This window comes from Sander vitreus, chromosome 9 (assembly GCF_031162955.1).
Source record: "Sander vitreus isolate 19-12246 chromosome 9, sanVit1, whole genome shotgun sequence".
In the NCBI taxonomy this organism is placed as follows: domain Eukaryota; kingdom Metazoa; phylum Chordata; class Actinopteri; order Perciformes; family Percidae; genus Sander; species Sander vitreus.
The window spans coordinates 16,891,202-16,918,765 of record NC_135863.1 but is presented as its reverse complement, the minus strand read 5'-3'; the positions used below and the strand labels follow the sequence as shown (position 1 = coordinate 16,918,765).

Sequence of the window (27,564 nt, the reverse complement as noted above, 5' to 3'; positions counted from 1 at the left end):
ATGACCATTTTCAACCTTGGAAGAATGCTCAGTTAAAAACAATCTCACTGCAAGGTGGATTTGTGGCTGTTCTGGAGCTTTTAAATCATATCTCAGATTTCCCTCAGGAGATTGAGAGTGAAATCTAAATACAATCTAAATCTCAATTTGTAACCCAGAGAAGTCCTTAAAGTATTCAGAAGAAAATGGAGATTTGAAAATCTGCAATTGCGTGACGACTGGGCAACTCCTCTAAAATGTCGACTGAATACGTGGAAAATAGCAACTTGTACAATTAAAAGCAACCAAGCATAACAGCCATGCTATAAATCCTACTTTAACACGAGCTTGAGCTCATATTTAGTTTGGGCTAAAAATAACGTAATAATCATTTTCTTGATTAATTAATCAATTATTCATTTTGTCTAAAATGTTTGAAAACTGTAAAGCTCAAGATGAAAAATGTTTTCAATTGTGTTGTTTAGGTCCATCAACAGTCCAAAACTGAAAATATCTTCAGTTGTACAATAATAGAAAACCAACACATTTTCACAATTTATAAGCTAGAAGCAGCAAACTCATCACATTTCTGCTTTAAAAGTAAATTAAACAATAGATTATCAAAAAGCAGATTTATTTTCTGTGATCTATCGATCGCATCAGCTCTAATTGAGTTTTTATTGATACCGTATCAGAGGTGTCGTTTCAACTCCATTGCCATAATAAAGGCTCTAGTTTCTGTTTTGTTATCAACGTATTGCAATTGTACATTACATTTCTCTCAAAACAAACAAACAACCTGCCCGTCAACATCTAAGAAGGTCACAACTAGGTTGTTTATTTTATGATAACTGATACAGGATAAATGTTATACATTCTATTTTAACACTGATATTTTGCTTTTATTTTCAATGTCAGTATGCCAAAAAAAAAAAAAAAGAAAATACAAAGTAAACATTTAGTATCATGAATATGATACATAATTTGACTGCGTCCTCCATATTAAACCAATTAATTTAAGGTCTCCTTGTTGCCTTGGTGATAACTTGTTTAGCTACAACACAAAAAAGGGAAAAAATACAAAAAAAACAAAATGCAAAACATCAAGAGTTGGCTGACAGCAAACACTGTAAAGAACCACATGATCTTAAGATGTATCAACTCATGTAGATGCATATATAAAAATACAGGATCCCTGTTATATATATATATATATATGCACATACAGTAACAATGCAATTACTAGAGTTGTAGAGCCTGTACTGGGCATACAAACAGACAAAATGAAGAGAGCAGGATACACATACATACACAATTACCATTATCTCTCCATATAAACACGCATAAACCAACCAACCAACAGAAGGCTCTCTGGCTTTAGAAGCTAAAAACTACACTTGACTTAAAAAAAGAAGAAAAATAAACAGACATTCACATTTCTGAAACAAATTTCATGATCTCATAACTTCTCACCTGATCAACTGTGTCCATCAACTTTTAGTGCCACCAGAGAAGCTAGAATGATAATGATGATGATGATGAGGATGATACTGAGGATGATGAGCTCCGTTTGTGCCATTGTGTCCGACTCGTGCCAACAATCAGGGCCGAGTCTACTCTCACTGATTACTTCACTGTCTGTGTTGGTCCTTTTTCTCCACGTCATCAGTCCTCTCACTGTGCACTCATTCACTGACTCACTGTCCACTGGTATTAACAGTCCAGAGTCTGCACTGTGTTTCTTCATCCATCAGTGAAAGTGAATGAGTGGACATGTAGTGGAGGAAGGTGGAGAAGTGGGACTGCAGCGGTTTATGTCTGTGTTTAGTGTATGAATGTCCTGTACGTCCATGCATTTACCTGTGTGTGTACTGAATGTCCATCTCTATGCGGGCCTCTACGGGGAGGCTGGGGCTTTGCTACCGCTGTAATGAACCTGGTATCTGTTCACCGCTTGCCCTTTCACCTCAGTCGATAGGCAGGTAGTCTTGCAGGGGATCATGTCCTCTTCCTCCTCACCCATTAGCCAGTTCTGCACCGAGCGGCCAGCCGAGGCCGTAACGTGATTGGCCAGCCAGCCCTGGTGCCACTTGTCAAAGCGTTCATGCTGGCTCGCTGCCACTCTGTGCTGCGACTGCGGAGGAAGAGGAAAAACTGTCAGACACCAAGCAGGATTTAACAAGCTGAAATTCTACAAGCAAGGTTTCATTTTCCTGACACGCATCGTGACCCAGATTCTTCACATCCCATCTTAGACTCTTACAACAGGAAAATAGCGACTGAAAATAAATGCAGACTCCAGTCTACCTTCCTGGCCTTGACGAGTGCTCCTCTGCGGTACATGTAATCCTCAGAGTTCATGACAAACACCATCTTGTGAGTGTTGAGTTTAAATCGACAGTCCAGACTCCCGGCGTTCTCCACGCCCAGCTGGCGGTGCCACTCTCTCCTGCAGCGCATCGCCTCCACCTGCCGCACCTGCCAGCGACGGAAACGACGCAGGTTCCTACAAGAAGACACTCATTTATTAAAGCTTGACATACTGATTGGATTACAATGTTTGTGATTGACATACAGTACTTTGAGAACAACTGACTGACATAAATTAGACCCTGTTCATTTTTTTAATACATTTTTATCTAAAATGACATCAAAGTCAGATTTAATGTTTAAAACAGAAACTTCACTTTTCCAAAATTCGAACATTGTAACTTTGTATTATTTAAAAGGGTTTAATACTTACTCAATGTCTGAAAACAGTAAATATATATACAAAGATTTTGTTTAACAGAACACTTCCTTTCATGTGAAAATTCCATCTAAAGCAGATAACAGTTATTTCAGCACTGATAAAATGTTTAAAATGTGCACCGACATACAGGTAAATTAGAAGACCTGTAAAATCTAATGTAATCACACACATCAGCACAATATTTACCCTAAAGGTTAGTGTATGGAGTTCAAGTTCACTGAAAACGCATAATTTTAGTCGTAGGAAATGTCACATAAACTTGGTGCTGACAGTGTGCAGAAATTCAAACTTCTTTTGGTGTCTATGTAGTGGATGCACTGTACTAACAGGTGTTTTTTAAACATTTTGTCCACTGACAAACTGGGAAAGCAGAGATCTGTTGTAAGTGCATGGACCGAGTGACCACAAGCTGATCTGTCTGTGTAATTTACACAAGACAACCTTTATGATTTGGATATGCACAGATTTAAATAAGAATTGGTCTGGTGAAGTCTAAACCTACAAAAAAAATGTTAAAACCATTATACCTAGGAAGAAATACAGGTTTGAAGAAGTAGCCCTCGGCTTGAGAACACAGACTGGACTCAGTTCCTACAAACTGTTCCATGTAGCTCGACAGGCACTGAGAGAGAAGGCAGCAGAAACATTAATAACTGTACAGCAAGATCCATTACGATTCATAAATGTGTAACTATATCATATTATTTATTTCAAGGTGTCTGTACCAGTCTGTTTGTAAATGTGTGTTTACCTGTACATCTAACGGGTCATCAGCCTGGGCCTCCTCAGTGTCCAGCAGCTCAATGGTCATCGTCACACGACCCTTGTTTTGGAGAAACATCACCTGATGACACACACAAACAAACAAACAAACAAACAAACATCAGTAAACCACCTTGGATCAATTTACAACAGCTGAATGAAATCAGGAGTTTAAAGCTAGTGCAGAACTTTTACATATAAATGAACGTGCGTTACATTCAAGCCCTTGCCAAACAAGTTCACACACTGCAGATTAAACCTATCACTGCCAGGGAAAGCTCTGTATTTCTCAGTATACCGGAGTTGTGGTGTCTGGTTCCTGTGGTGCACCAGATGCCAAATGCTGATGAAGCTTATTGGTACTTAGAACAAGTCATTTATTAACTCTACAATGTCTTTGCATGAGCAATCAACCAACCTTGCTCAGTCACTTACAGTTCTTCACAGCGTAGTTGCTTATTCTGGCTCTCTGATTGGTTACACGGTATGTCAGTCTAACTGTATTACCCAATACCTTGACAGGCAGGAAAAGGGGAGAGACCACAGCGAGGCGCTGTTATTATGAATCCCACTGCTTTTCTTAAGCACACTAACAGTGTTTGTGTAATTACTCTCACTACCAGAGGGGGGAGACATAGGTTCCACACTCCAGCTTTAAAGCTGTAAAAATCTCTAAAGAAGGCGTTGTTAGAAGAGAAAGGTGCTCCAATTATATGTAACTGAATTCAAAGAGACCATGTTCATCTTGCTGTAGTACAACTGGCTGTATATAAGAAGTGTCGCTTCCACATCTTTATGCAGATTAGTCATAACATTGAAGGTAACTGTAACTAACTTTGGCTGTAGCAATAGATACATTAAGAAAATGAGTCCTAAAAAAGAAAATGATCAGGAAGCAGCACTCTCTGATCAAAACACTCCATTTTAAAAATATCTATAGTAATGTGCTTTGCTCTTCTGGGGACATTTAGTGTTCCGTTCTTCTTTTTTTTTTTTTTTACTATCTTCTAAAAATGAAGTACTGTACAAGATTGAACAAGTATAAGCAGCAAAATTCCACTGCAGTGAAAATGGAGGCTGATAATAGAAAATTGTGTCACTGCCTTAAACAGCAACATGTTAGGGCCAAATATGTAATTCAGTACTTCATTAGTCTCGCTTTGCCAGACCGTCCACACGCTGCGGACCGGAGGAGGGTCTGGCTAGTCCACACAGCATTGCGGGATGGGACGTTTATTGGCATTTCTTTAAACCAAATCACAATCGTCTTGGGCGGTGCTAAGCGCCAGACGGAGCCGCTGCAAAATAGTCATGCGAGAGAAGACTCAGATTGGACAGATATTCTAGCTAGCTGTCTGGATTTACCCTGCAGAGATCTGAGGAACAGTGAACCATAGTCCTCATAAATAGACTAATGCTTCATTAACCATGACTGTGTTCTCACCTTGAAACAGTTCTCCTCAGCCATGACTCTCTCAGCTTTCCACTGGTAGCTGGTCTCCCAGGCTGCTCTAACGCACTGCGAGGACAGGTTACCCCCCGCTGCCCCCCTCTTCCTCTCAGCCAGGTAAAGATCAACCACCTGCAGACACACCTCGTCGCTCACTAGGTGCTGCAGCTGAAATAAAAAAAAGGTGGGGATTAGAATACGTTAAATGTTGAAAATGTCTTTGTTGTTTAAGACGAGTGATCAGCGTGACAGTAAACTGGGCTTACTCAGCTCCGAAGGCATCAGAACATTTAGATAAGGTGTTGAAGAACGTTGGGAAAGGTCATGATGCGTCTGGTATTATTCTATGCTTATTCAGAACCTGGGGGATGGAGCCTGGTCAGCCCTCAAGAAGGCATGGGAAAGGGATCTGAGTATTACACTGGATGATGAGGAGTGGGACAGAATTGGTAGGAATATAAAAACTATGTCACACGATCCGCCTCATTCAGTTTAAATGTATGCATCACTTCTATTGGACTCCCTCAAAATTGTTTAGACTTGGATTAAGAGACACACCAAATTCTTGGAAATGTAAGACAGAGGACGGCCAATTACTTCATGTTCTATGGTCCTGTGATAAGGTCCAGGAATTTTGGATAGGGATACATCATAACCTGTGTCGGATTGCAGGGACCCAGGATCTATTCAGCCCAAGATTATTTCTTTTGGGAGATGGGTCAATTTTAAGCGGGATAGATAAAAACACAAGAAGCTGGGTCCAAACCAGTTTAATGACAGCCAGACAGATTCTTCTGAGAGTATAGAGGAACAAAGGGGTACCTTCAATCCAAGAATGAGCTTGTGAGATGGCGAAAGTAACAGCACTTGAAAAAAATGTCATATAAACGGTTTGCAAGATTAAGTGTTTACACTAAAAAATGCTCTTTGAAGGGCTCCTAGGAAGCCATATACTTTCATCCGTGTCTAAAATTCTGTATGGGTAGGGGGCGATGGCGATTAGGGGGTTCAGATGGGGAAGTGATGTGTCCATGTCGTGAGTTGTATGTTTTGTGTTAAAAAATAAATAAATAAATAAATGTTAGTCGTAAAAAGTAAACTCCGCTTACCTGCCGAATGATGTTGTGGATGACCTTGTCGATGGTGAAGCCGATGTAGGCGTGGATGGTGAACATCTCTCTCAGTGTGTCTTCATACTGTGTGGAGTCCAGGTTGCCATCCAGCAGGCTGCGCACCATATCCAGGAAGGCAGGGTAGTACTCCTCTAACTCCACCTCACCTGTGGAAGAAAGGGATGTCACATGTGTTACAACAGCATGTCTTTATAATGTAATCAAGTCTTCTGTGTAGAGGTGAATGTGGATAGGTTGTGACAGGAAGGCTTGAACAGGAGTTGGACATCCTGTATTCTCCTCTAACATGAATGAAATAACATTTTAAATGAAGTTTTCAACCAAAAGCAGCACTTTAAAAATGGAGGTCAGTATCATTAATTCAAACTGTTGCCGGATACGCATTTGTGCTCTGCGGTCAATTAATCAAATCGCAGAATTAGTTGCAGCACTACTCTGTGGTTCACTTGCTTTAAAAGGCTTACATTAGGAAAAGTGTTTGCATTATAAAATAGCCAAATTTACTGATTATGATAGCTGGTTTACCTGGAGCTCAATGGAAAACAGTGGTTCCCAAACTTCATTAATTACCAATGTATGTTCCAAATGTAACCTGTGTGTTCAAGTGTTGCTGTTGATATAATGTTAATTTGTGGATTTATTTGTTTAATCAAAATAAAAACAAATTTCAAAATCACTTGAGCTACACTACAATCTTTCCACGTACCTCCTGGCAGTGGTGTAGTCTACGTGATAAGCAGGTATACGCAGTATAACCACTAAGAAAGCTCCAGGATTTCCATATACCCACTTAAAAATGCCCTACAACATACTTTCCATTATAATTTTGATATATTTTAAATTGTCATCTGTGTTTTCCTTCTAGCACATAGGCTAAATGAAGGTATTTCCACCGTAAACTGGAGCATAAAAGTGTATCTGAATACAGGAAATTAAAGTTGTTAATGCTCAAAACTTCCCTCGGGGAGGAAATCCAGACCCCACCACTATGATATGCCCCCCCCAAAGGCAGCTTCTGGCCAATATATATATATATATATATATATATATATATATATATATATAGTATATATATATATATATATATATATATATATATATATATATATATATATATATACATACATACATACATACATACATACATACATACATACAGTACAGTATACCCACTACAATAAATTAGCCTACACCACTGCCTCCTGGCAACTGCAGGAGGCAGTGGTACCCTTGGTTAGAAATCACTGGGTTACAATAAACAAATGTCCCAAGATGGCTCAGGCTTTATAGAACATAAAAATATATTTATTTTTTTTCACACCAAAAACAGATAGTGTGACACCAGGTCAAATGAGACAAAATATCACTTAATACTACACTATGTTGATAACCACGGTCAGTCAAACCCACTGAACAGTACATCCATTATTCACTCTTCAAACACAATGCCACTTAAAATGCTGGTAAGGCAAAGAAAAGAATAGCATTACATCTGGAATAATTTTTAAACAAGCCTTTCCCTTTATAGTGCAGTGTGACTATAACGCAACACTGTGAATCCTGGAATAATTTAGTTGAACTGACATCAGAAACAGATTTAGATTCACTTTCTGATTCAGTGCTCATTAATTAAATCTAGTTAACTCAACTCCCTAATGATATACGCAATATGTATATTACAGCTCTTGATCACAGTTCAAGGATCTAAAACAAAACAGTCTCCTACACTCAGATTATTGTCCATGTTGAGTCAGATGTGGCAGCTGGTTGAATCGACTCAAATTAAATACTTTAAATCGTACCATTCTAGGATTTGCCTAAGCAACCAGTAGCTGAACTTACTGGGCTGTTTGAGGCGGAGCTCCATGGCGAGGTCACATGCTTTTTCTCTCCTTCCCTCGGCCATCAGCAGCCTCTCCCTGCTCTGCTCAGCTCGGTGCTCCAGCAGCTGCCGTTCTGCCTGTCGGTAAACCCGCAGCAGCCGCGTACACAGGGTCTGGTGCAGCCGCAAGAAGAAATACCAGTTGTTGTTGACGAAGAAAAGGTTGTAGACACCGTCCAGCTCCTTCTGGTGCTCTGCTTCAGGGTCGCGCAGGTCCACCTTCTCCCCGGTTGCACCTGAGCCCGTCTCCATGGGCGTAGATCCAGGGGTGGATGAGGCAGTCCCTGCAGGCTGGCTCGTGCTACTGGAGGTGGTGGAGGCCTCTGGGTCTGCAGGTTGGGATGGGCTGCAGCGCCTCCGCCTGGACTCACCGTTGAGCTGCTGGGGTTGGGACTGGGCAGGTTGGGGTTGAGACTGACTACCTGTGGCTGCTGCTGCTGCTCCTGATGCATTATTAGAATTACCATTTCCTCCGGCTCCTGCTGGTGGTGGTGCTGCTGCTCCAACTCCTAGTCCTCTCTCTCCCCCCTCCTCAGGCTCAACCTCCTCATCTGTCCAGTCTTCAGTATCACTGAGCTCGCCGCGGCGGGAGAAGTACAGGTCGGGGACAAAGTGCTGGATGATGCGCTTGATGTGGTCCTTGTCCTCTTTGTGGATGGTGGGCTGACGTTTGACATGGTAGATGATGAGCGAGGCAGCGTCCTCCAGGATCTGTTTGTCCTCGTATGTAAACACCATGTGAGGCTCGCTGGACGAGGCCGCACCTGAGCTGTTGCGGCTCTGCTGGCTAACTCCGCCCTCTTCTGTGCTCTGCTCCTGACGCTGAGACACACAGAAAAACACAGATGAATGCAGGTAACTTCAGAAAGACACACTGAAAAATAGTTGGTTTTAATGAGTTTCAATGAACGAATGATTAATCTTCCTACATAAACTTTATGATAATTTCCCTCGCAGCTACTAAGGATGAAAAGAAAACAACATACAAGGAAATGACAAAACAATATCAACTCAAGGTCCATTTATTTGCTTGCTTGTTCTAGAGCTTAGGTCGTATCACACAATCCTCATCAGCAGATTAAGTATACCCACGAACGTTGATTCTTATGATCGAGTCTTGAGTTGAGATTGTTGTGTCAACTCCTGTTTCTAAGCTCAAGAGTGAACTGTAAAGCTCAACTATACAAGGAGACCAAAAAAAAAGGTAAGTAAAAAAACTCTTTTTTAAATGAATGCTGGATATCCTTACCAGACTCTCCTCCACAGCACGCTGGAGGAGAGTCTGGCTACTCCACACAGCATTCGGGGATGGGAGGAAAACGTGCTCTGGTTTACTGGCATTTCTTTAAACCAATCACAATCGTCTTGGGCGGTGCTAAGCACCGGAGAAAAGCTGCGGTGCTGCTGCAAAATAGGCTCAGAAGGAACTTGTTTTGGTGGAACATGTGTACGTTTAAAAGTTGTTTTAGTCGTGCAACAGAAAACTCAAATTGGACAGGTAGTCTAGCTAGTTGTCTAGATTTACCCTGCAGAGATCTGAGAAAAGGTTAACCATAGTCCTCATATCGACCGGAGTTTAAAATGCCAACACAAAGGAAGCCCAAGGCAACGGATATCCAGCCTAAATGAGTGAAATCTGGCGGATTTTCCGGCAGCAACGGAGCAATCCCGGAAGTGGAACGTCAAAGATATAGACTAGGTATCAACCAACCCAATCATTACAAAGGAATCACCACCAGAATAAGGTGATTTCTATTGTTTGGTGGGCTTTGGGATTGAATGCATTTTTTGAAAATGTGAAGGGGTTATATTCCAAGTTAACGTGCTCATTAACAGTTTAAAATATAATGAACAATTGTATTGTGTCTAGCCTCTGGTATGGCTCTACAACCTAGCCCAAAAATTATAAATAAATGTAATTTGATACATTTTCACCCAATTATCTTTTCAAATTATGAGAGCTCTAGTGTTGAGATGGCAAACAGGAAGAAAGTGTTTACCTCATCGTAGACACTCTCAATCTCATTGAGAAGGCTCTTTGACCGCAGGGCTTTCATGTCATTCTGTTTGAAGTTGACTCCTTGGTGGTCGAGGGACTTCAGGTAGGCCTTCTCGTACTGCTCCCTCCAAATCTTATTGAAACCCTGCTGGGCCTCTCTCCACTCGTCCTCCTTGGCTTTCAACCTGTAGGAAAGACACACCTTTAATAAAGATACTTCTATAAATGTGTTACGTTAACAAGTCTGCCCCTGATCTTGCTTGGGCACAATGCAGTTTGTTTGTAAGGGTTAAAGTATCTTTGGGACGGAACATGTCAGTTTTTTTAGGATGCATTCTTTAAACAGCTGTTGCTGGTATAGTTCACCTTTGGTGGGCAGGATGCACAAAGATTACTGCCTGTTAATACAAGGATCTTACTCCGTCATCAAATCAACATTACTATCATACCGTCACTTAGTTCAACCTCCCTTCTGTTAACGTAAGTGTGCTGTCTAACAGCAAGCAACAATCTCCTTTCCATATTCACAATGTTGATATACAAGAAAATTAGAGCATTCTATCAATATGTCTAATTGACCATAATAGTGATGCACGCACAACAAGGTCCTAACCAAGAATTCAGCCATCGAATTTCTTCCATTAAAACGTGTTACCGGCGAATAAATTTGAAATAAAAAGACAGTCCTGACCTCTTGAGCACCACAGGCACAGCGGTAGCAGGACTCCTCTTCAGTCCCTCGATGATCTCAGGGGCTTTGTCACCATAGATACGATACACCGCACGACGCTGGATGACCTCAGAGGTGCCACCCAGGCAGTCGTCTAATCTGAATCGGTCCTGGTCCTCTGGGGAAAGACGGGAGAGCTTCTTCTGGACGCTCTCCAGCACCCTGATGGTGGCCAGATTTGTCTCCAGAACCACATCCAACTATAAGTGGAAAGTTACAGACGCAGAGCTTTTTAGAAGGCAGCCATCAACTAGAGCAATGATTCCCAACCAGGGGTACCCAGGGGGTACTTCTGCAGTTGCCAGGGGGTACGTGGACAGATTGTAGAGTAGCTCAACTAATTTGAAATAGTATAATATTTGCTTAAACGAATACACCCACATTAACATTAAGTCAACAGTCACACCTGAACACATGTGGGCTATATTTGAAACATACATTGGGAATCGATAAAGGGGTACGTGAGTTCATCTGATAGGGCTGTGGGGGTACCTCAGATCAAAAAGGTTGGGAACCACTGAACTACAGTATTAATATATTGTCTTTTACGAGAGCAGGGACACAAACATAAAAACATACACAGTAAGTTGTGATGTTTATACAAACCTCCCTGCTCTACAAGAAGTGTAAATAGATCCTTGTTAGGGTAGACGCACCTCAAATCTTTCGTCCTCGCAGCGATGCAGCTGCTCCTCATAAGGAGTCTTCTTCGAGCTGGCGAAGGTGGAGTCCTCTGACCAAGAGGGAAATGACACCCAGGTGTCGTTCAACACCTACACACATACAGACACATGTAAAATCAACAATGGGAAAACCCTTTCTATAGGAAAATTTCACAATGACATAATATTCTAGCATTTCTATCATTTACTACATTTACTCTAAAAAACACAGCAACATTCCAGCAAAAGGCAGGGAAGAAGGACACGGTATGCATGTAAATAATGCATGTTTCAAACTTTTAAGTATGCGGAAGAAAACTCATTCAACAGACCTCAAGGATACACACAATGCATCTTGTTGAGTAACATTAAATGTAAACAGAAACTTTTATTTACAAGAAAATTCCACGTCACCTTCAAGCAATGCATTGATCTAGTGACAACTCTCTAGGAAAATGTAAGAGGGTGTACCTCCTTGCAAAGGGCAGTGCGCCCGCTGCATTTAGGCTGCTGGTAGGTCTTGGGCAGTGCTCTGTAGCTGGATCCCAGGCGCTTGCAGGAGGCATAATCCACCTCCCTGCCCCCTCCCCCCTCCATGTAGCGATCCGACAGCCCTGACACAGCATGAGAGAGCTCTTTGTCCCCCAGAAATGACTTGAACTGTGTGTACAGTTCTGGAAACTTCCTGGAAGGAGATGGATGAAATCGTGAACGAGAGATAAATCAGGAGAACAGCAGCTGATCAAAAACCAAGTGTTACCGATCAGAATAATCCTACAAATTTGCATTATGTCATGTTAGTTTTATTTCTTTTGGTACAGTTTGGTTCATAATTGGAATGATCATGTAAGTTCCATAGGTAATGATCATATCAGTGCCATTTGCATATACCTTTAAGAATTCTTTAATATGGGTGCCCCAGTAGCTCACCTGGTAGAGCGTGTGCACCATGTATCAAGGCTAAATCCTTACCGCAGCGGCCGGATTCGATTCCAGCCCGGGCCCTTTGCTGCATGTCATCCCCTTTCTCTCCCCTTCCTTTCATGTCTCTCTCCAAGCTAACACTATCCAATAAAGCAGACATGCTGAAAAATCTCTTTTTAAAAAAAAAAAAGAAATTCTTAATAATGGTCCTGAAAGCCTTTTATACAGGTCACATTTTAACAGTGGTTGCCCCCCCTTTCAGTATTACCAGTATGCCTCTTCTACAACACCAGACATTAGCGTCTACACTGTCTGTCTGCTCCCTGCAGCTACTGTATCCAGTCATTTGTACATCCAGTCTCCTAATTTCATTAAACCAATTTAAACATTTATTTAGCTCAATCATCTTTCCATCCACTCACCCCAGGAAAGGAGTGACTAGCTGTAGCAGCTCCGCTCCCGAAACTACTTCCTGGTTAAACAAGGCGATGCAGCGCAGGAAGTTCTCATACACCTCCTGGCTTTTAAACAGGCGACGAACCTGAATCATGAGGGGGTTGACAGCAAAGTCAGACCAATTAATAAAACGATGTGGCAATGGGTCAAAAGAACAGTATGAACCAAGGATAATGAAGGAATTTAACACCACTGCCATGGAAAATGAAGCCTCACCTTATCAAAGAAGGAGAATTCTCTTAAGACTCCATGTTTGCCAACTGAAGCGAAGGACTGATCTTTGGTACAGGAATACTTCATTTTCTTCTAAATAAAAAAGGAAATTAATGCTTAATGATCTTTATATTTATATTAGTTATTAACGTTATTGTAGTTGAAGCATTTGAATTGTTGCTTCGAGAACGCTAACAAGAGTTGAACCTTTTCAAGGACAATAGTACATACATTGGTGCATTGCCTAAGGCGGTTATTCTAAATTGAGAGTTTACCTTGAGCAGTGGGGACATGTGCTGCAGTAGTATGGGCCTGGGCCTCTTTTTGTTCTGTTTGGTTATCGTGTCGTCGTCCTCCGGCCTTTTCAGTTGCTCTTTCCCTCCTGTCAATGAGCTCCCTGTGAACTACAGAAGATGAAGCACACAGGAAATGTGTCACAAAGTGTGAAAAAGGCCCATCACAATATTTCCTAGAGCAGACATAGTTGACATAATAAAATAGCTTGTTTTGTGCAACCAACAGTCCTTCCATTTACTTTCATAGAAGGCTTTTAAAAAAATATTCACATTTGAGGAGCAAAAATTGGCATTTTTTTAATGGAAAATGACTTAAACTTGATAAATCAGTTATCAAAATAGCGGAAATTGAATATTCTGTTGATCGACTAATCTACTAAATTGTGTTAGCTTTACTTTGGACTTACACTTTTAATTACTGTATTCAAAGAGTGTTGAGTAAAAAGCACTTATTTTGCAATACATTGACTGCTAAGAATATATGAGAATGAAACTTTTGAGCAGTAGTATGGAAATAAAAAAAGGTCATTAGCAAATTAGTTGTGATGTGTGTTAAAAAACTAAGAAGAAAATACGACAAGAAAATGTTTTTGGTGCCGAGACAGGACACTGATTGAGTCACAACCTTTTTCATTTTTACATTACATTATTTATCTCTGTGTGCTGCTTTACTGACCAATGATCTCTTGGCATCAGGTAAGAACTGCCCAAACTCAGCCAGCAGGTCTTCTTGCCCCTTGAAAAGACTGGCAACTTTAGAAAACACCTCATCTTCGGTCATCCCACTACTGCCTCGGCCGCCTCGACTTTCCTTCACCTCCAACTGCTCCTTCTGAGGGGTGGTACGGGAAAAAAAATGGTGATCAGAGGTGAGGAATCAAACCTCTGATTAAAAAAAGTTTAAATTATTTGGCCTGGCTACACATGGTAGTCATAGTCTTGGTGCACAAGGAACAGGCTGCTCTAGGAATTTGATACTGGACAAAAACACTTAAACTTTCCAGCTACTTTCTTCGAATTACTAGTATACACTAACAGTGCTGAGAGACCTCTGCTTTGCTAAAACCCTACAAGAACAGTCAAATCTTTAAGGTGGAAAAGGAGGAATGTAACTTCAATTCAGTAACTAAAACCTACATTGCCTATATCATAATACCCAATTAAAAAGCAATTTAAATCACCACAATTGATCTCCACAATACCTGATATGTGTGAAGAATCTCTAGGAAGGCTCTGTAGATCTCTGGGTGATCCAGGAAGCGGTTTTTAATCTTATTTACATAGCTGATGGCACTGTCAAACTCTACGGGGCTTGTCTCTGAGGCAGGTGGGGATACAGACGAGGTGGTCGCCTGATTCTGGCTCTCTCTGCTTGTCAGGGGAAGAGAAAGACGGCTGGGGGGCTCCGGAGGTCCTGCTGGGGTTGAGGAGGATAGGGTCTCTGATGGGGCCGCCTTGACTTCACTGGTCTGGGCAGGTCCAGCTTCAATGTTGGCAGCAGAGGCACTACCTGAGGTTACGGTCACTGCAGAGGTGGTGACACTCTTCCCCTGCTGGCCTGGGGATACCTGGACAGATAAGGCAGTTAAGCTGCATGGTAAGAGGTGCATTAATTTAAGTAACTAAAGTTGTTTACTTCAAATTAGATATGGGGAATAATATCTGCCAATAAAGGCCAGCCCAGATGGTGGTACGGTAATTTTAATACTAAAAAAAAATTAAACACTTAAACCCTTACTTAATTCTTTGAGGAGGAACAGGATCAAAATATTGAAAAACTACAACTCTCAGTAACCAAAACAATTATGAATGGTATCTTTTCACATCTACATATAATATAATGTGGCACATTGCATTGTGGACACTACTTTTTCCATTGCATTGAGAGAATTATTTGGGGCACTATATAGTGCATACATTTGACACTCAAAATTCAGACACTAATAAAATGGCAGATTGTAAATATAGTAAACATGGAGGGATTTCAGACAGTGTTTCCCTCAAATTTACAACTAAAAAGCTTGAAGTTATAAAAACAAATGTTCACACTATTTGACATTATTCATATCGTGGGTTTACTTGTGTAATATCACACACTTACATTGAGTGAAATATTTGCACTATTATGTCAAACAAAAAGATTCAACCAAACCATATTCAGTGACTAATTCTAAAATCAACATGGCCGTTCCACCAAAAACGGTTTTGATGCAAATCTCAAGTAACACTCTGTGTGTATGACACACACCTCCGCTGGTCTTCAGGTTGCCCAAACAAATTCTTTAGTTAAGCCATCCAAACAAAAAAATCTTTTACAGACAAACATACCAACATCATTGGCATTTGGTTCTTGGGATTTTTTCAGAGGGATATGTTTAAGCAGCAAAGTTATATTTAAATTCCTTATTTTGTGTCTTTCTGCATGTGAAACTGACAAACCTGAAAGTAGTCTCTGCATCCTTTATTTTTTTTTTTCTGTCAACCAAAACTGAAAACACTAATATTTAATTACCAAATGTGAACTGAATTGAAACTGAATAACACATCGGCTCAGTCACAATGCATCTAAAACATTAGAAACTTATTCTGTATCTTTGTATGTCTAATTGTAGACAATGTAACCACATATCTATCAAACTGTCTAGGAGAGATACCATCACACCCATTTTTTATACACATTACATACACTCAGTTGCCAGTTTCCTTAGGTACAACTTGCTAAAACTAATGCAGTCTAATACAACAACCCTGTATGGCAGTAGCTCAGTCTGTGGGGACTAGGCTTGGGAACCGGAGGATCGGCGATTCAAGTCCCCGTACGAACCAAGTACGGAGTGTGCACTGGTGAGGTGCCAGTTCCCCTCCTGGGCACTGCCGAGGTGCACTTGAGCAAGGCACTGGGCAGCCGCCTCTGTCTGACATAGGTCCTGTTTGCATGTGTCTGTATTTTGAGCCTGTGTATAATCCAATCCAAATTTATTTTGCTGTACAATCAAAGATAACAAAAAAATAATAATAAACACCAGTTTAAAGAAAAAATGACAATAATTTAAAAAAGGCAACTATCATAGTGTGTTAAAAGCCTGAGAATAAATGTGTTTTAAGAAGGGATTTGTAGGTAGTGTATAATAACAGAGTGATCCAAGGGGCTTAATAAAGTATGTCTTCTTGTTAATAAATCCTACCTCCATGAAGTTATGTTACAACAGTTTTTGTTGAAACTGTTTTGAATAGGTGTTGATTCAACTTTATGATAAATAAAGTGGCAACTGAGTGTATGTGTACAATTCAGCATGTCATATTTTGGATCTTTCAAAAACTTGGGATCTTGACTGCAATTTCAAATAGAGCACCCAAATGAAATTCAGTGTGGAGGTAGCACACCGCTTAAGAATATAAAAGTTCACACATACTGTACCGTTCAGCACACCATGAGTTTCTAATGATGCACCTGCTGAAAGTTTCCTAGCTTTGAAGATAAATAAAGCACTAGTTTTGAGAATTTATCAACTTCAGTCATAGAGAGTCTCACCTGTGTGGAGAACGGAGATTGGAGGAAAGCCACCCCATTCTTCGGGACCTCTATCCGATACCCCGGTGGTAGGAAGGCATTAAAGCCCAAGACTAGGTCTGGGTGTCCATGGAAGAGCTGCGACACGCGGTTTATCACCCCTGGTGTGTCGATGCTATTTAAGAGAACAGGCAGACACAGACATATTAGTGGTGTGGATGACAGAGGCAAATAAAAATTTGCCTTCTCTCTCATGTGCTGCATGAAGACAACCAACTCCTCATAAAAAAAAATAAAAAAAGAGTGTTGCAGCTTTGTTTAAAAAGAAACAAATAATTTATGTCATCCCACAATTAAATTACAAGAGAATATAATCTGCTGGATAATTAGAGTTGGATGATATCTGCAATTTCTTACTTATTGATAATGCCTTAAAATGTGTGGTTGATTCCTTGGTACTAAAACTTTGCAACGTAATCAAAATCTACACAGCTCCACCATTCAGTATCTCAAGAGACTGTATTAGGAAAATACAGTCATTAAAAATGCATTACTAAAACTCATTTAGTAAGTAACTTCTTGCATAAATACCTCTGTGACTTGAACTCTTTCATGATGTCTAGAAACTTGTTGTATATGCCAGGATCATTTGCAAAACGAATTTTGACTTGGTCCAGATATGACAAGGCATCTTCAACCTAAACACAGGAAAGAAAAAAAAATCATGAATGCAGCACAAAGAAAAAGCACCCTGGACCTGTGGAGAAGCTTTTTAACAAGCACCCTGTTTGTGCTGTTGATGAAGAATGATCTTACAGGAATGTCATCCAGCTCTTTAACATGTTGGACAATGGCTTGTCTACATTGTGTCTCATTAATAATTGTAAATGTATTGGCAAGTACTACTGTCAAATTTCAAGGGGTGCCACTATCAAACCGAAATATTTACATTTCTCAATACTATGTGGACATTTATTTATATGAAGTTAAATAAATAGATAATGTTTGCTTTCTTCATTGTCAGCTGAAGTGCTATATCAACAAATGCACTAGTTAACGTTAGCTGTACATAGCTGCACAAGCTGTACAAGTAACCGCTTAAAAATAAATGGGCGAATACAAGAACCACCAAGCGGCTTTTGTTCACTGGACCTCAGCTTTCTTTATTCACTACATCCAAGATAGGATAGGTTACGATAATAAAAAAAAATGTGTGCACAACGCGTTGTCAAAAACAGTCCACATTTAAAGAGGGTTGTTTAAGCTAACGTTAGCCAACAGACAGTCAACTGACGATAATAACTCCACGAACACTTACAACACCTAACGTTACCTACATAACGTTACACATTTATACAATGTGTTTAAGTTAGTTACAGCTGGTCCCTAGCCAACAGTATCGTGTTGGCAAAAACAGCATGTTATATTCAACTAATACGACAACAAAGAAATGTGTAATGAAGCTGCTAATCAGCTGAAATAGCCGTTCTTGGCTGGCCTGGCTGACGTCCTCCACTTTGTTCAGGGAGCTGAAAAAAAAACGAACAAGGAGGAACTTCCCACAACCGAGGTTTGAGTTAACGTTTGCTCACAGTGGCTGTTATTGACATCGTAAATAAGAAACTACTGCTAACTGTGCCACTCGACTGTCACTCAGACATTCATTAATTAAATACAGCCTCCACATCTAACCTTAAATGTCAATGTTTCGGTTGTTTAGCAATGAATTACTTTTAATAGGCCAGCGAGCTAACTAACGTTAGCCAGCCGTCCCTTTCACTTCTCTCGACGTTAGGGGAGAAAGAGAAAAGCCTCAAATCCAATGCAATGATCCGACGAACAAAATGGTTCTGACTCTGAGGGACTTTTCCCTTGTCGTGCCCGTTGTCTTCTTACCTTCAGCTTCTGGAAGTGCTGCTGCTGCACTTGCTTTTGTGTTATAACGTAAGGCTTGTCTTGAATTTGGTTTATTTGCTTCGCGGTGCTGTGCGCCTGAATCTTCGCCATTATCCCGGCGACAGGAGGCTTGAGAGCCACTACCACAACTTGAGAGGGAAGCTTCGGTGTTACCTCCAGTTGTTGGCTAGCCGACAAACCTTCCTCTCGGTCGGGAAGCCAGCCTGCCAGCAAGCAACCCTACTTTGCCTAGCTGGACAGTCTCGCTACAGCGCAAAAGGACGGAAAATCCAGCAGCGTGGAGGGTGATGACAGACAAGCTGCTACTCGCTGCGACTTTGATAAAACATCACCATCGATTTAAACAAGCTGAGACAAGAAGCGTCGGGAAATAAGCTAAGGGACAATGGTTGCCGTTTATCGTATTTAAAATAACTATCGCCTGTCTCTTTAAATTCGGCGGCAGAGGTCTGTCTTGGCGTCCGGAAGCCAGAGTAGGAGTGAAAAATTGAAAAAAAGAGGAGTGAAAAATTGAACTGCGCAGCCGCAACCATGGGAGGAGCCGAGTCCTCAGGAATCAGATTGCTCCACTCCCCCTTCACTGCTACACAGGAACAATGTTGCTCCGTGTGAAACGATAGCTACATACTTCTACATTGTACCCACAACTACAAGAATTGACGACAGACTGAGCACCGACTGTGAGCCAGATCAATACTTAGCTAATTATAGATATCTGCAGCTCATTCAGTGGGCATATGAGCAAACTGCAGCATCGATTCAGCTCGTTCAACAACTTTATTGTATTTTGTTAATGCATTGCAATGAAGACAGGAGCAAATAATTCGGTTTAAATATATTTAATAGTGACTGACTTTCACATGGTAAAACATCAAAAGAAGTGATGAGCATGACAAACATATTAGTGTGCATTTTCTAACTACTGTATTATGGTCATTTTTCCACTGAAAAGGTGCAGTAAGGGATCTCATTTATATTTTTAAACTACGTGGTGTCCCCTACGAGGCTTTGGCAGCAAGTTTCCACCTTCGTAGCCACTGTTGAAAAGTCAGTCCTCCTTTACTGACCTCAGGTAGGACATGTTGGGCTGGCCGATCCCACCTAGATGTTTCAACACACACAAAACAGAAAAAGTTAACCGGCAAACCAGACCTTTTACTCCTGACTGAAGGTATAAATCCAAAATAACACAAATGCATTCATATGTAGAAAAGGAAAAGAAAAAAAAAATCTATCTGCAAGCAGCAAATGTTTAAACCAGAGTTTACTATTAATGAACGATGAAGGAAAACTTATTTTCTTCTTTTCATTGTTTTGGCCATAACTTAAATTGAACATAAATTTGACTCAGCTTAGGGCTGGGCGATGTTGAAATATCTATCACAAATAATAGAAAATGCAATGCAATGTACTGCGTTTTCCTGTTATTAACTAGATCAGACAAATAAAACTGTTTTGTAGTTTAGAATCACAATTGGCTGAGAATCATTGAACAACAAAATTTTGTTCATTTAGTTCAACAAAATATGATTCCATTGAAACAAAAAAAAAAAATACAGAATTATTGACCAGCCCTAATTTGTTAATCTCATTCATGTATTTTTTCCCTCCATAGTAGACTTCATTATGGCAAAAAAAGGCAAGTAGTCAGACAATTAGATAACAAAAAATTCAGTTTAACAGAGTTATCTAAACCACTTATTTGGAAAGCAAAAACAGAAAGACATCATCTATTGCATTGTCAAACTGCGTACACAATTAATGCAAGTACAGTATTAAAGTTGAACCGGGAAGGAGAAACTAATGGATGTTCAGAACAGGCTGTTTCAGTGACATCTTGTCACATTCACGTTCATTTTCACTTGCAAGTGTAGTTTAGGTAGCATGGTTAGACAACAGACTTGTTTAAAACCTGCACGGTTGCTTGTGCTGCTTGCCCTCATGCACTCCACTGCAGAGCTGTGTCAAGCAGGCTCATCCCCAAATCTCAGCAATGAAGCTGGTTGGTAAAATGTTAACTGATAAAAAAAAAAAAAATTCTCCTTAACAGACACTTTAGAAAGGAAACTATAAACATGCTAAATCGTGGTGCATTCATTGTTTTACAATAGGTTATCTACTTCAGAAATGTGCCTCACCAGTAAGAAATGGCAGTTTTGACTTGTGCCCCAGAAGAAAGGCCTTGGGCGCTACGTTGGGCAAGGCCTCTCACTCTCGGTAGCAGAGCCTCCAGAAGCTTCTGATCCTCCTCCACGACTCTGGACAGCAGAGCTAGGAGGCACAGCGTAGACACACAGTAGTTTTGTTGTTACTAAAATGTATAAAAATTCCTAAAACTTCTTTTAGCATTCATTTATTTGCATTGCTTAAGCATGATAAAAGATTCACTCTTGATGAATTTCCCTGATTACCTTTCTGATCAGATGCATGCAGCAACTCTGTTTCCTTCTGTATTTTCTGTAGGGTAGCAGAATGAAGTTGCCGTAACTGTTGGAGAAAATGCAACTCAAGCTGCTGGGAGCGCGCATGGGAACACAATTCTTCTGGAGCCTGAAGTGTAAGACAAAGGAGACAATTTCAAAGTCAGAGAATGAAGCAAAGGACAAAAACATACCATGAAATTAAATGCATCTATATAAAAGCAAAATATAACTTCTGAGTAGGGCTGTGCAATTAATTGAAATTTAATTGTGATTATGATTTCGGCTCCCAATGATCACAAAAACAGAATAATCGAGAAAAACATTTACACAACAACAACGCTGTTGTGCCTCTGTGTAGTAAAACCGATTTTCATGGGTAATATTTTTTATAAGGCCTGCTGGTGAAAGGACTGGGGTCGAGCAATGGCACTTGCAGTCAGCTTGCCAATTAAAACTACTCTGGGCATGTGGCGTTTAAGGAGCAGTGTGAACTTTAGGAGCTGCCAGCACAACTTTTATAGGAATGCAATGAGTGTCTGCAGGCAAACTTCATATGCAAAGTTACACAATGTTTTAGAATGTTTAAAATGCATATTAATGATAATCTATTTCATTATATTCCTCATATGTTTTAATCATTTGCTCTGGGCAAGAAGAGAAAGGAGGAGGAGATAATTTTTTTTCTTTTCTTTACAACAGACTAATGCATTATATGCCCATACTCACCCTGTACTGTGGGAAGGCCAGGCTCTGACACAAGCTGCTAAAGGTCGGGGACTGCAAGCGATGGATGGACAACCACGATGCAGGGATTCTTTGCATTCTGAAACAACGGAAAAAATGTGGAATGACTGGGGTTTACCTCTTCAGGTATCAGGCAACTTATTCTTACCCTTCAACGGTCCTACGGTCCAGAGCAAGAAGCGAAACCGTTCCCAACTGTCGGGCCTCCTTGGAAATTGAGTTCCTTTGACTGCTGGCTGTAGTGGTGACAACTTCAAACTGTGGCACCAGTTTGCCCTGGACAAATCCCTGTAACTGAAACAGGCATAGAAATCCTCAAGAGATGGTAAAAAAAAAAAAAAAGTTTTGTGGAAAAAGGTTTTTTATTTTATTTTTTTAAGCTTGAAGAGGTTAAAACATGTATTTCACCACAATGAAGCAAATCTTATAATAATCTCTCGACATCAGTGTCACAGATGGAGAACATCCACACCTCTGTGTGCCGACGAATCAGCTCCATCTTGGCCGTGGAGTTCCCCTTAATCAGACCTCTGATATGTTCCTGTCTGAGAACCTGGAGAGACACAACAGCACATGTTTACTGATATATATGTTGGAGAAAAACTGACACCTGCGTTCTTATTTCATAAAAGGTTTGGCAAATCAAAATGTTTATCTACAGACCGTTAACCAACCACACACACACACCTAAATAATTACTGATATATTACGGATATATTTTGAAACATGTAGAAAATGCTTGAAACAGGAGTAACACTGGCAAAGGTTATGAGAGGTCTCATATTGTAAGTTCACTCTCACCACTAGTTGTCTGAAGTCAAGGATGCTCTGCCACTGGCTGTGGAGGTTCCTAAGCGCCTCCTGACGGCTTCTGGCATGCTGGTCAAGTTGGATACACCTGTCTCTGATATGATCTCTGGTCGCCGCCTGCATCACACACTGAAGTTCCACTTCTAAAGCTGACCTGACAGCAACAAAGAAAAAATACTAAGTAAATGCTTTAAAACAAGTTTTTTATTTGCCCAGATCACAGCTCTAATTTGACTATTAGCTACTCTTTGTGTTAGCAACACATGTATTGCAAATGCAAACACAAAAATAGCAAAATAAAGACAGAAAACATGCAAAGAATGAGACAAAAAAGAAAAAGAAGAAATTGTTAAATCTTCAGTTAAAAATGCTTGACAAAAATGAGCTACTACAAAATAATTCTGCTCCTTCTTCCTGAAGTTTATAGTCTGAAATGTCATCACCAAAATATTATTCCTGGGATTATAGACTCTTTTCATGACTTGTGGGAACCTCATAAACAAACTCTACAGTGAATCTGCTTACAGTGCCAAGGTGTCAATGTGGAGCTCATCGGCAATGCCAGACACCTCCTGCTCCACCTCCTTCTTGCGGGCCTGCAGCTGATTTTGGAGCTGCTGGACTCTGGAGCGAGTCCGGGCCAGTTCTACCAAACTCTGCTCCACCTCTTCCCAAGCAACCTGGAAATGACAACAAATAAAATAAAAAATGTTTTAATTCCAAATGCAAGGATATGTCCTTTTACTTCCTGAATATTACATTACAGTGTCTATGTGTGTTTGTGTATAGCACCTCTAAGAGGCTCTTAACGGATGGCAACTCATTATCCTCTTCTGTTGACATGTCCAGTAGGTGATTGTTTTCATAGCAGAACCTGCAATTAAAATGCTACATAAATACTCTAACACTGAAAACGTTGTTGTTGTTTTTTTAATAGTCTTAAAAAAGGTAGAGAGAACAATATAATAATGTTGAAGTTTACTGTAGAGCCGTCACATCTTCTGTCACATCCAGAGAGGCGAGTTTCTTCTCTAGTTCGTCCTGCTCTCTGGAAGCTAAATCCTCCAATGCTAAGAGGATGTGGTTTGGCGGATAATCACCCATCAAGTTCTGATGACATGACAAGCAACAACAGGTTAATTCAAAGTGAAAATGTACAGTAAATAAGTGTGTATATTAATACTATAATATATTAAGTGAAATTTGATCAATATGCACTAACCTCCACAGCACTCAGCCAGTACTGAAACACAGCAGTCCTTTGTTCACGAGTCATACTGAGAGGAAACGGAGAGATAAGTGATTAACTCAAAGAAGAAGTTGACAACATTCTGAAATTTCTGAATAGTGGATTTTTCAAATACTGTATCACTGTAATCCTTACTGTTTGGCTGCAGAGTGCGCCGTTTTCAGTTCACTCTCTTGTAAAGACTGATAGAAGTGGACCCTGTCATCACACAGCTGTCTCACTTCACGCTAATGGGGAAAAATAAAAGAAATGGGATTATTTCCCTCAGTCTGCAGCTGATGTATTACAGGCCTCTTGGTCTACATTAGTCAGATTTGTGATCTGTGATTTAAGATCAACTGGAATAACTTCTAAAATATACAGCTGGCAAACATAAAATCAGTGCATATCTCCACCAGCTGTAGAATGATGATATTACTATCAAGATGGCATAACAAGATACATAATGAAACAACCAGCAACAATCCCCCTCATTAATTGCACCCCTATACGATACTGTATATACTAATTAGTTTCCTCTATAGTGAGCTGGAAATTGAGATTTCGTCATTCTTGACAGCTGGAGTCGGATAGTCTGGATCAATGGAAATATATTTCCAGGATAATTGCCTGACATTCGGCACGTGAGCCCTCCGCTTCCACTCTGTGTGTGTTGCCGTTCACAAAATTCCTTTGCTTCGGGAAACAACAAACTTTGAACTAGCAAGCTACACGCTGAAAAGGTTTTGAAGAAAATTTGGATCGTGCAACCAGGCAGGCCTGCTCGGTCCTATTGGGGAACGATTGTAAAGATTTACAAAGAATATGTTTACAGCATTTACTATCTAACTGGGATGTTTTGGAAGCGATTGGTGGGGATTGCTGTGTAGGAAGTACGATTTTGCAGAGCCACCGTCACTGCTTCTAGAGCTTAGCGCCGCCCAAGACGATTGTGATTGGTTTAAAGAAATGCAAACAACCCAGAGTGTTTTTTTTCTCCTATCCCAGAATGTATCTGTGGTGTAGCAAGACCTCAATCCACAGCGCTGTGGAGATAGGTCTGACAATGCGAGACTAAGAGTCGCATAACTGCAGTTGTTAGCAGAGAGTAGTGTACATGTGGGAATTCAGACACTCAAATAAAATCAGGGATGTTAAATATAGTGCACTATATAGTAAATAGGATGAGGATGATTTCGGACACAACCAATGTGTAGCATTTTGTCAGTTTGCCTAGTAGTCACTCTATCTTTCTGACTGTAACATGTAGGTAATGGATAGCAGCAATACATTGAGATAGATAAAGTGCACCCTACTCAACTCTACTCGTTAAGATACAGACCATATTTAGGCAGCTCTTACCAGGACCTGTGCCTCTGCTGCGACTTTAGAGTTGAGGTTGTCACCATCACTGCTGCTGGAAGGCTTATTATCAAACAGCACTTCAATCTCTGCTTTCCTGCAAAACACAACACAGCTCTTACTTATGTACTACATGATTAGTACAGGTGTGTAACTGATCTTACTTCATTCATTTTTATTTTACTTTAACTTTTAATGTTCTGCCTTACCTGGCCATCTGTTCCAATGCCTGGCAGTGCCCACTGACCGTTTGCGTGTCATCAGAGAGCACCTTGCGGCCCAAGATGCAGCGCTGCCTGAAGGCCTGCAGGAGCAGCTCTCTGCGCCGGCTGTCCTCCACCTGGGCCCAGGTACGGCTGATGAACTGCTCTATTGGTAAATTGCAGAAATCACTGGTGTGGGAGATCATTAAATATTGTTTGAGCTAAGCAAACGGCAGCAATGAGCTGGCTTTCCTCCTTCTGCGAAGAAGTAATGTAGTCTTCAGATCAGATACCCAGCCCTTATTGCATGTGATAGACTAACCTTGTGTAGCCAACTGTTCTTCTGTTCCACTGATTTGAGAGTCCAGGTGAGTGATCTCAGCTCTGAGCTGCTCGATCTTCCTCTGAAGCTCTCTCTGCTTAGCAGCCTCACTCTGGCCCTCAGCCTGCTTCAACTGAACATGCAAAAACAAAAACACATCTTAGTTTATCCGTGGCTTTCTTACTGAAAATTCCATCGAGCAGGTATATCTTGAAATAGAAATAAACCACAACAAGGAAGGAAAAGAAGTTGTAGCCTACCTCTTTGTCTTCAAGAACTTTGTACCTTGAAGATCATAAAGTCAAGGAATTTACTGGATAAATGCTGAACACACAGTGGTCGTGGCTGAGGAATTTAGCATACTGAGTAATACCAAGTATAGGAAGTGGGCGTATTTAGTATTTTACAGTAAGTATTTTTGGGGTATTTATAAGACAGCAACAGACAATCAACAGGAAAACAGAGAGAGAAGAAATAGGATGTAGCAAAAGGTTCCTCGCACAGTTTGAACCAGGGACAACCAGGACTCCCCAAGAAAGCATCCCCTATATGTATGCCACCCATGGCAATCACAGACGGGGAGGGTGTCCATGTGGTGGCAGAGAGGCTGTACATTGACAGAAGATACACATAAAAACAGCATCAAGTCTTGCGCAAGATACAGACTCTCTTCTGTCTAAGTGACCTCTCACTCACATCTACAAGAGCAACACAATGACTAAAATGTACACATGAAGTTGCCATGGTCACTGCAAAGACACTGGTGGCTTTCAAATCCTCAATCAGAGCCTGAAAGGATACCACTGGAGATTGCCACGCATGATCCTCACGTTCCTGGAAAAACAGAGAAACAGTCAGAAAGCTGTGATCTATTATTTGCCCATCTTCCAAGTCACAGAGTGTACAGAGGGTGAGACTGCAGTTTATTTTAGAGATTAAGCAATTTCTCAGATGCCATGATGTTCTTTCTTTTGAGCAGACAAATGGAGACTGAGTGCGCTCTGAGATGACAAACAAGAAGCCAACATTACCCCAAGGGGTTACAGAACAGTAAGGCAGTGTTAAGACTAACCTCTGGTGAAAAACGTGTTGGATAATATATTTCCATATTGACTTCCCTGTCCCGATACAGAGCCTATAAAACAAATGATCAGCATTAGTTTGTTCCAACGCTACGAATTAAGCATCAACTGTGAGGACCTGTACGTTAACATACGTTATCAACAGCGATAGTAAAGACACGCTGATACCCACGTTTTAAAATAGCTGTCATTTGGCAGGCTGTCCGGGGACAGATTGAACTCCTCTGTCGCCCAACGTTTCATTTCCCGCACAAGATTTCTGTCCGCCATCCTGACAGGCAACAGAAAGTAGTTAAACAACTTGTAACGTTAGCTAGCTAGCTAGCTAGCACCACCACCATCAGGCTGCATTCTTGTCAGCTAACGTAGTAGCTTGCGTCGTTGACCACATTTAGCTAATTGTAGTGGTTGAACTTACTCTGTTCTTGTTGAGGATGCGACTTTACTTTAATACAGGTAATCGACGGAAATGTTTCTAATTAACTGAAATGTTCAAACTTTCAACTTCCCGCCTGTTCGCAGTAACGTTATTTCCGGTCAGCATATCCGTTTAGACCTAGACAGCGCCGCCTCTAGTCGGTTGTTGTCATGGATACACAAACTGGGAAGATTCCACAAAATAAAAACACAATAATATAATGTATGGTAACTTTACATATACAAATAAATAATGCGTTGGATGATTCAACTTTATTCATTAATGTTTTGTTTTATTTCTCAAATA

General features: G+C 40.6%; 2 protein-coding genes and 1 long non-coding RNA gene across 6 annotated transcripts; 1 reads left to right on the top strand and 2 right to left on the bottom strand.

The window, feature by feature from the left end:
- Positions 1-796: 796 nt before the first annotated feature.
- On the bottom strand, positions 797-19,150 carry sin3b (SIN3 transcription regulator family member B). Of its 2 annotated transcripts, none has more exons than XM_078258977.1 (19): positions 18,646-19,150; positions 17,341-17,447; positions 16,771-16,924; positions 14,441-14,806; positions 13,915-14,070; positions 13,218-13,346; positions 12,946-13,035; positions 12,696-12,814; positions 11,821-12,034; positions 11,344-11,460; positions 10,649-10,887; positions 9,959-10,142; positions 7,919-8,780; positions 6,053-6,222; positions 4,938-5,111; positions 3,483-3,575; positions 3,259-3,353; positions 2,287-2,485; positions 797-2,113 (listed from the first exon to the last, which is right to left on the bottom strand). In XM_078258977.1, the coding sequence occupies exons 1-19, from the start codon at positions 18,754-18,756 to the stop codon at positions 1,877-1,879; spliced, it is 3,816 nt and encodes a 1,271-aa protein (XP_078115103.1). In that variant the 5' UTR covers positions 18,757-19,150; the 3' UTR covers positions 797-1,876. The 2 variants fall into 2 exon arrangements, with proteins under 2 accessions (XP_078115103.1, XP_078115104.1); XM_078258978.1 differs by having other exon boundaries at positions 12,946-13,032.
- LOC144523430 (uncharacterized) lies at positions 18,131-22,639 on the top strand. Of its 2 annotated transcripts, none has more exons than XR_013502509.1 (4): positions 18,131-18,319; positions 21,130-21,223; positions 21,789-22,158; positions 22,281-22,639. It is a non-coding gene; the product is annotated as an uncharacterized LOC144523430 (long non-coding RNA). The 2 variants fall into 2 exon arrangements; XR_013502510.1 differs by lacking the exon at positions 18,131-18,319 and adding an exon at positions 19,236-19,346.
- Positions 19,490-27,370, bottom strand: haus5 (HAUS augmin-like complex, subunit 5). Of its 2 annotated transcripts, none has more exons than XM_078258979.1 (20): positions 27,259-27,368; positions 27,013-27,111; positions 26,831-26,893; positions 26,560-26,592; positions 26,019-26,043; positions 25,759-25,891; positions 25,443-25,602; positions 25,234-25,330; positions 24,028-24,119; positions 23,866-23,920; positions 23,626-23,753; positions 23,436-23,517; positions 23,169-23,323; positions 22,635-22,797; positions 22,306-22,386; positions 21,982-22,127; positions 21,816-21,912; positions 21,078-21,216; positions 20,805-20,937; positions 19,490-19,767 (listed from the first exon to the last, which is right to left on the bottom strand). In XM_078258979.1, exons 2-20 carry the CDS (start codon positions 27,108-27,110, stop codon positions 19,665-19,667), a joined length of 1,983 nt encoding a protein of 660 aa, XP_078115105.1. In that variant the 5' UTR covers position 27,111; positions 27,259-27,368; the 3' UTR covers positions 19,490-19,664. The 2 variants fall into 2 exon arrangements, 1 of the variants encoding a protein (XP_078115105.1); XR_013502507.1 differs by having other exon boundaries at positions 19,678-19,767; positions 21,982-22,147; positions 27,259-27,370.
- Positions 27,371-27,564: the final 194 nt, after the last annotated feature.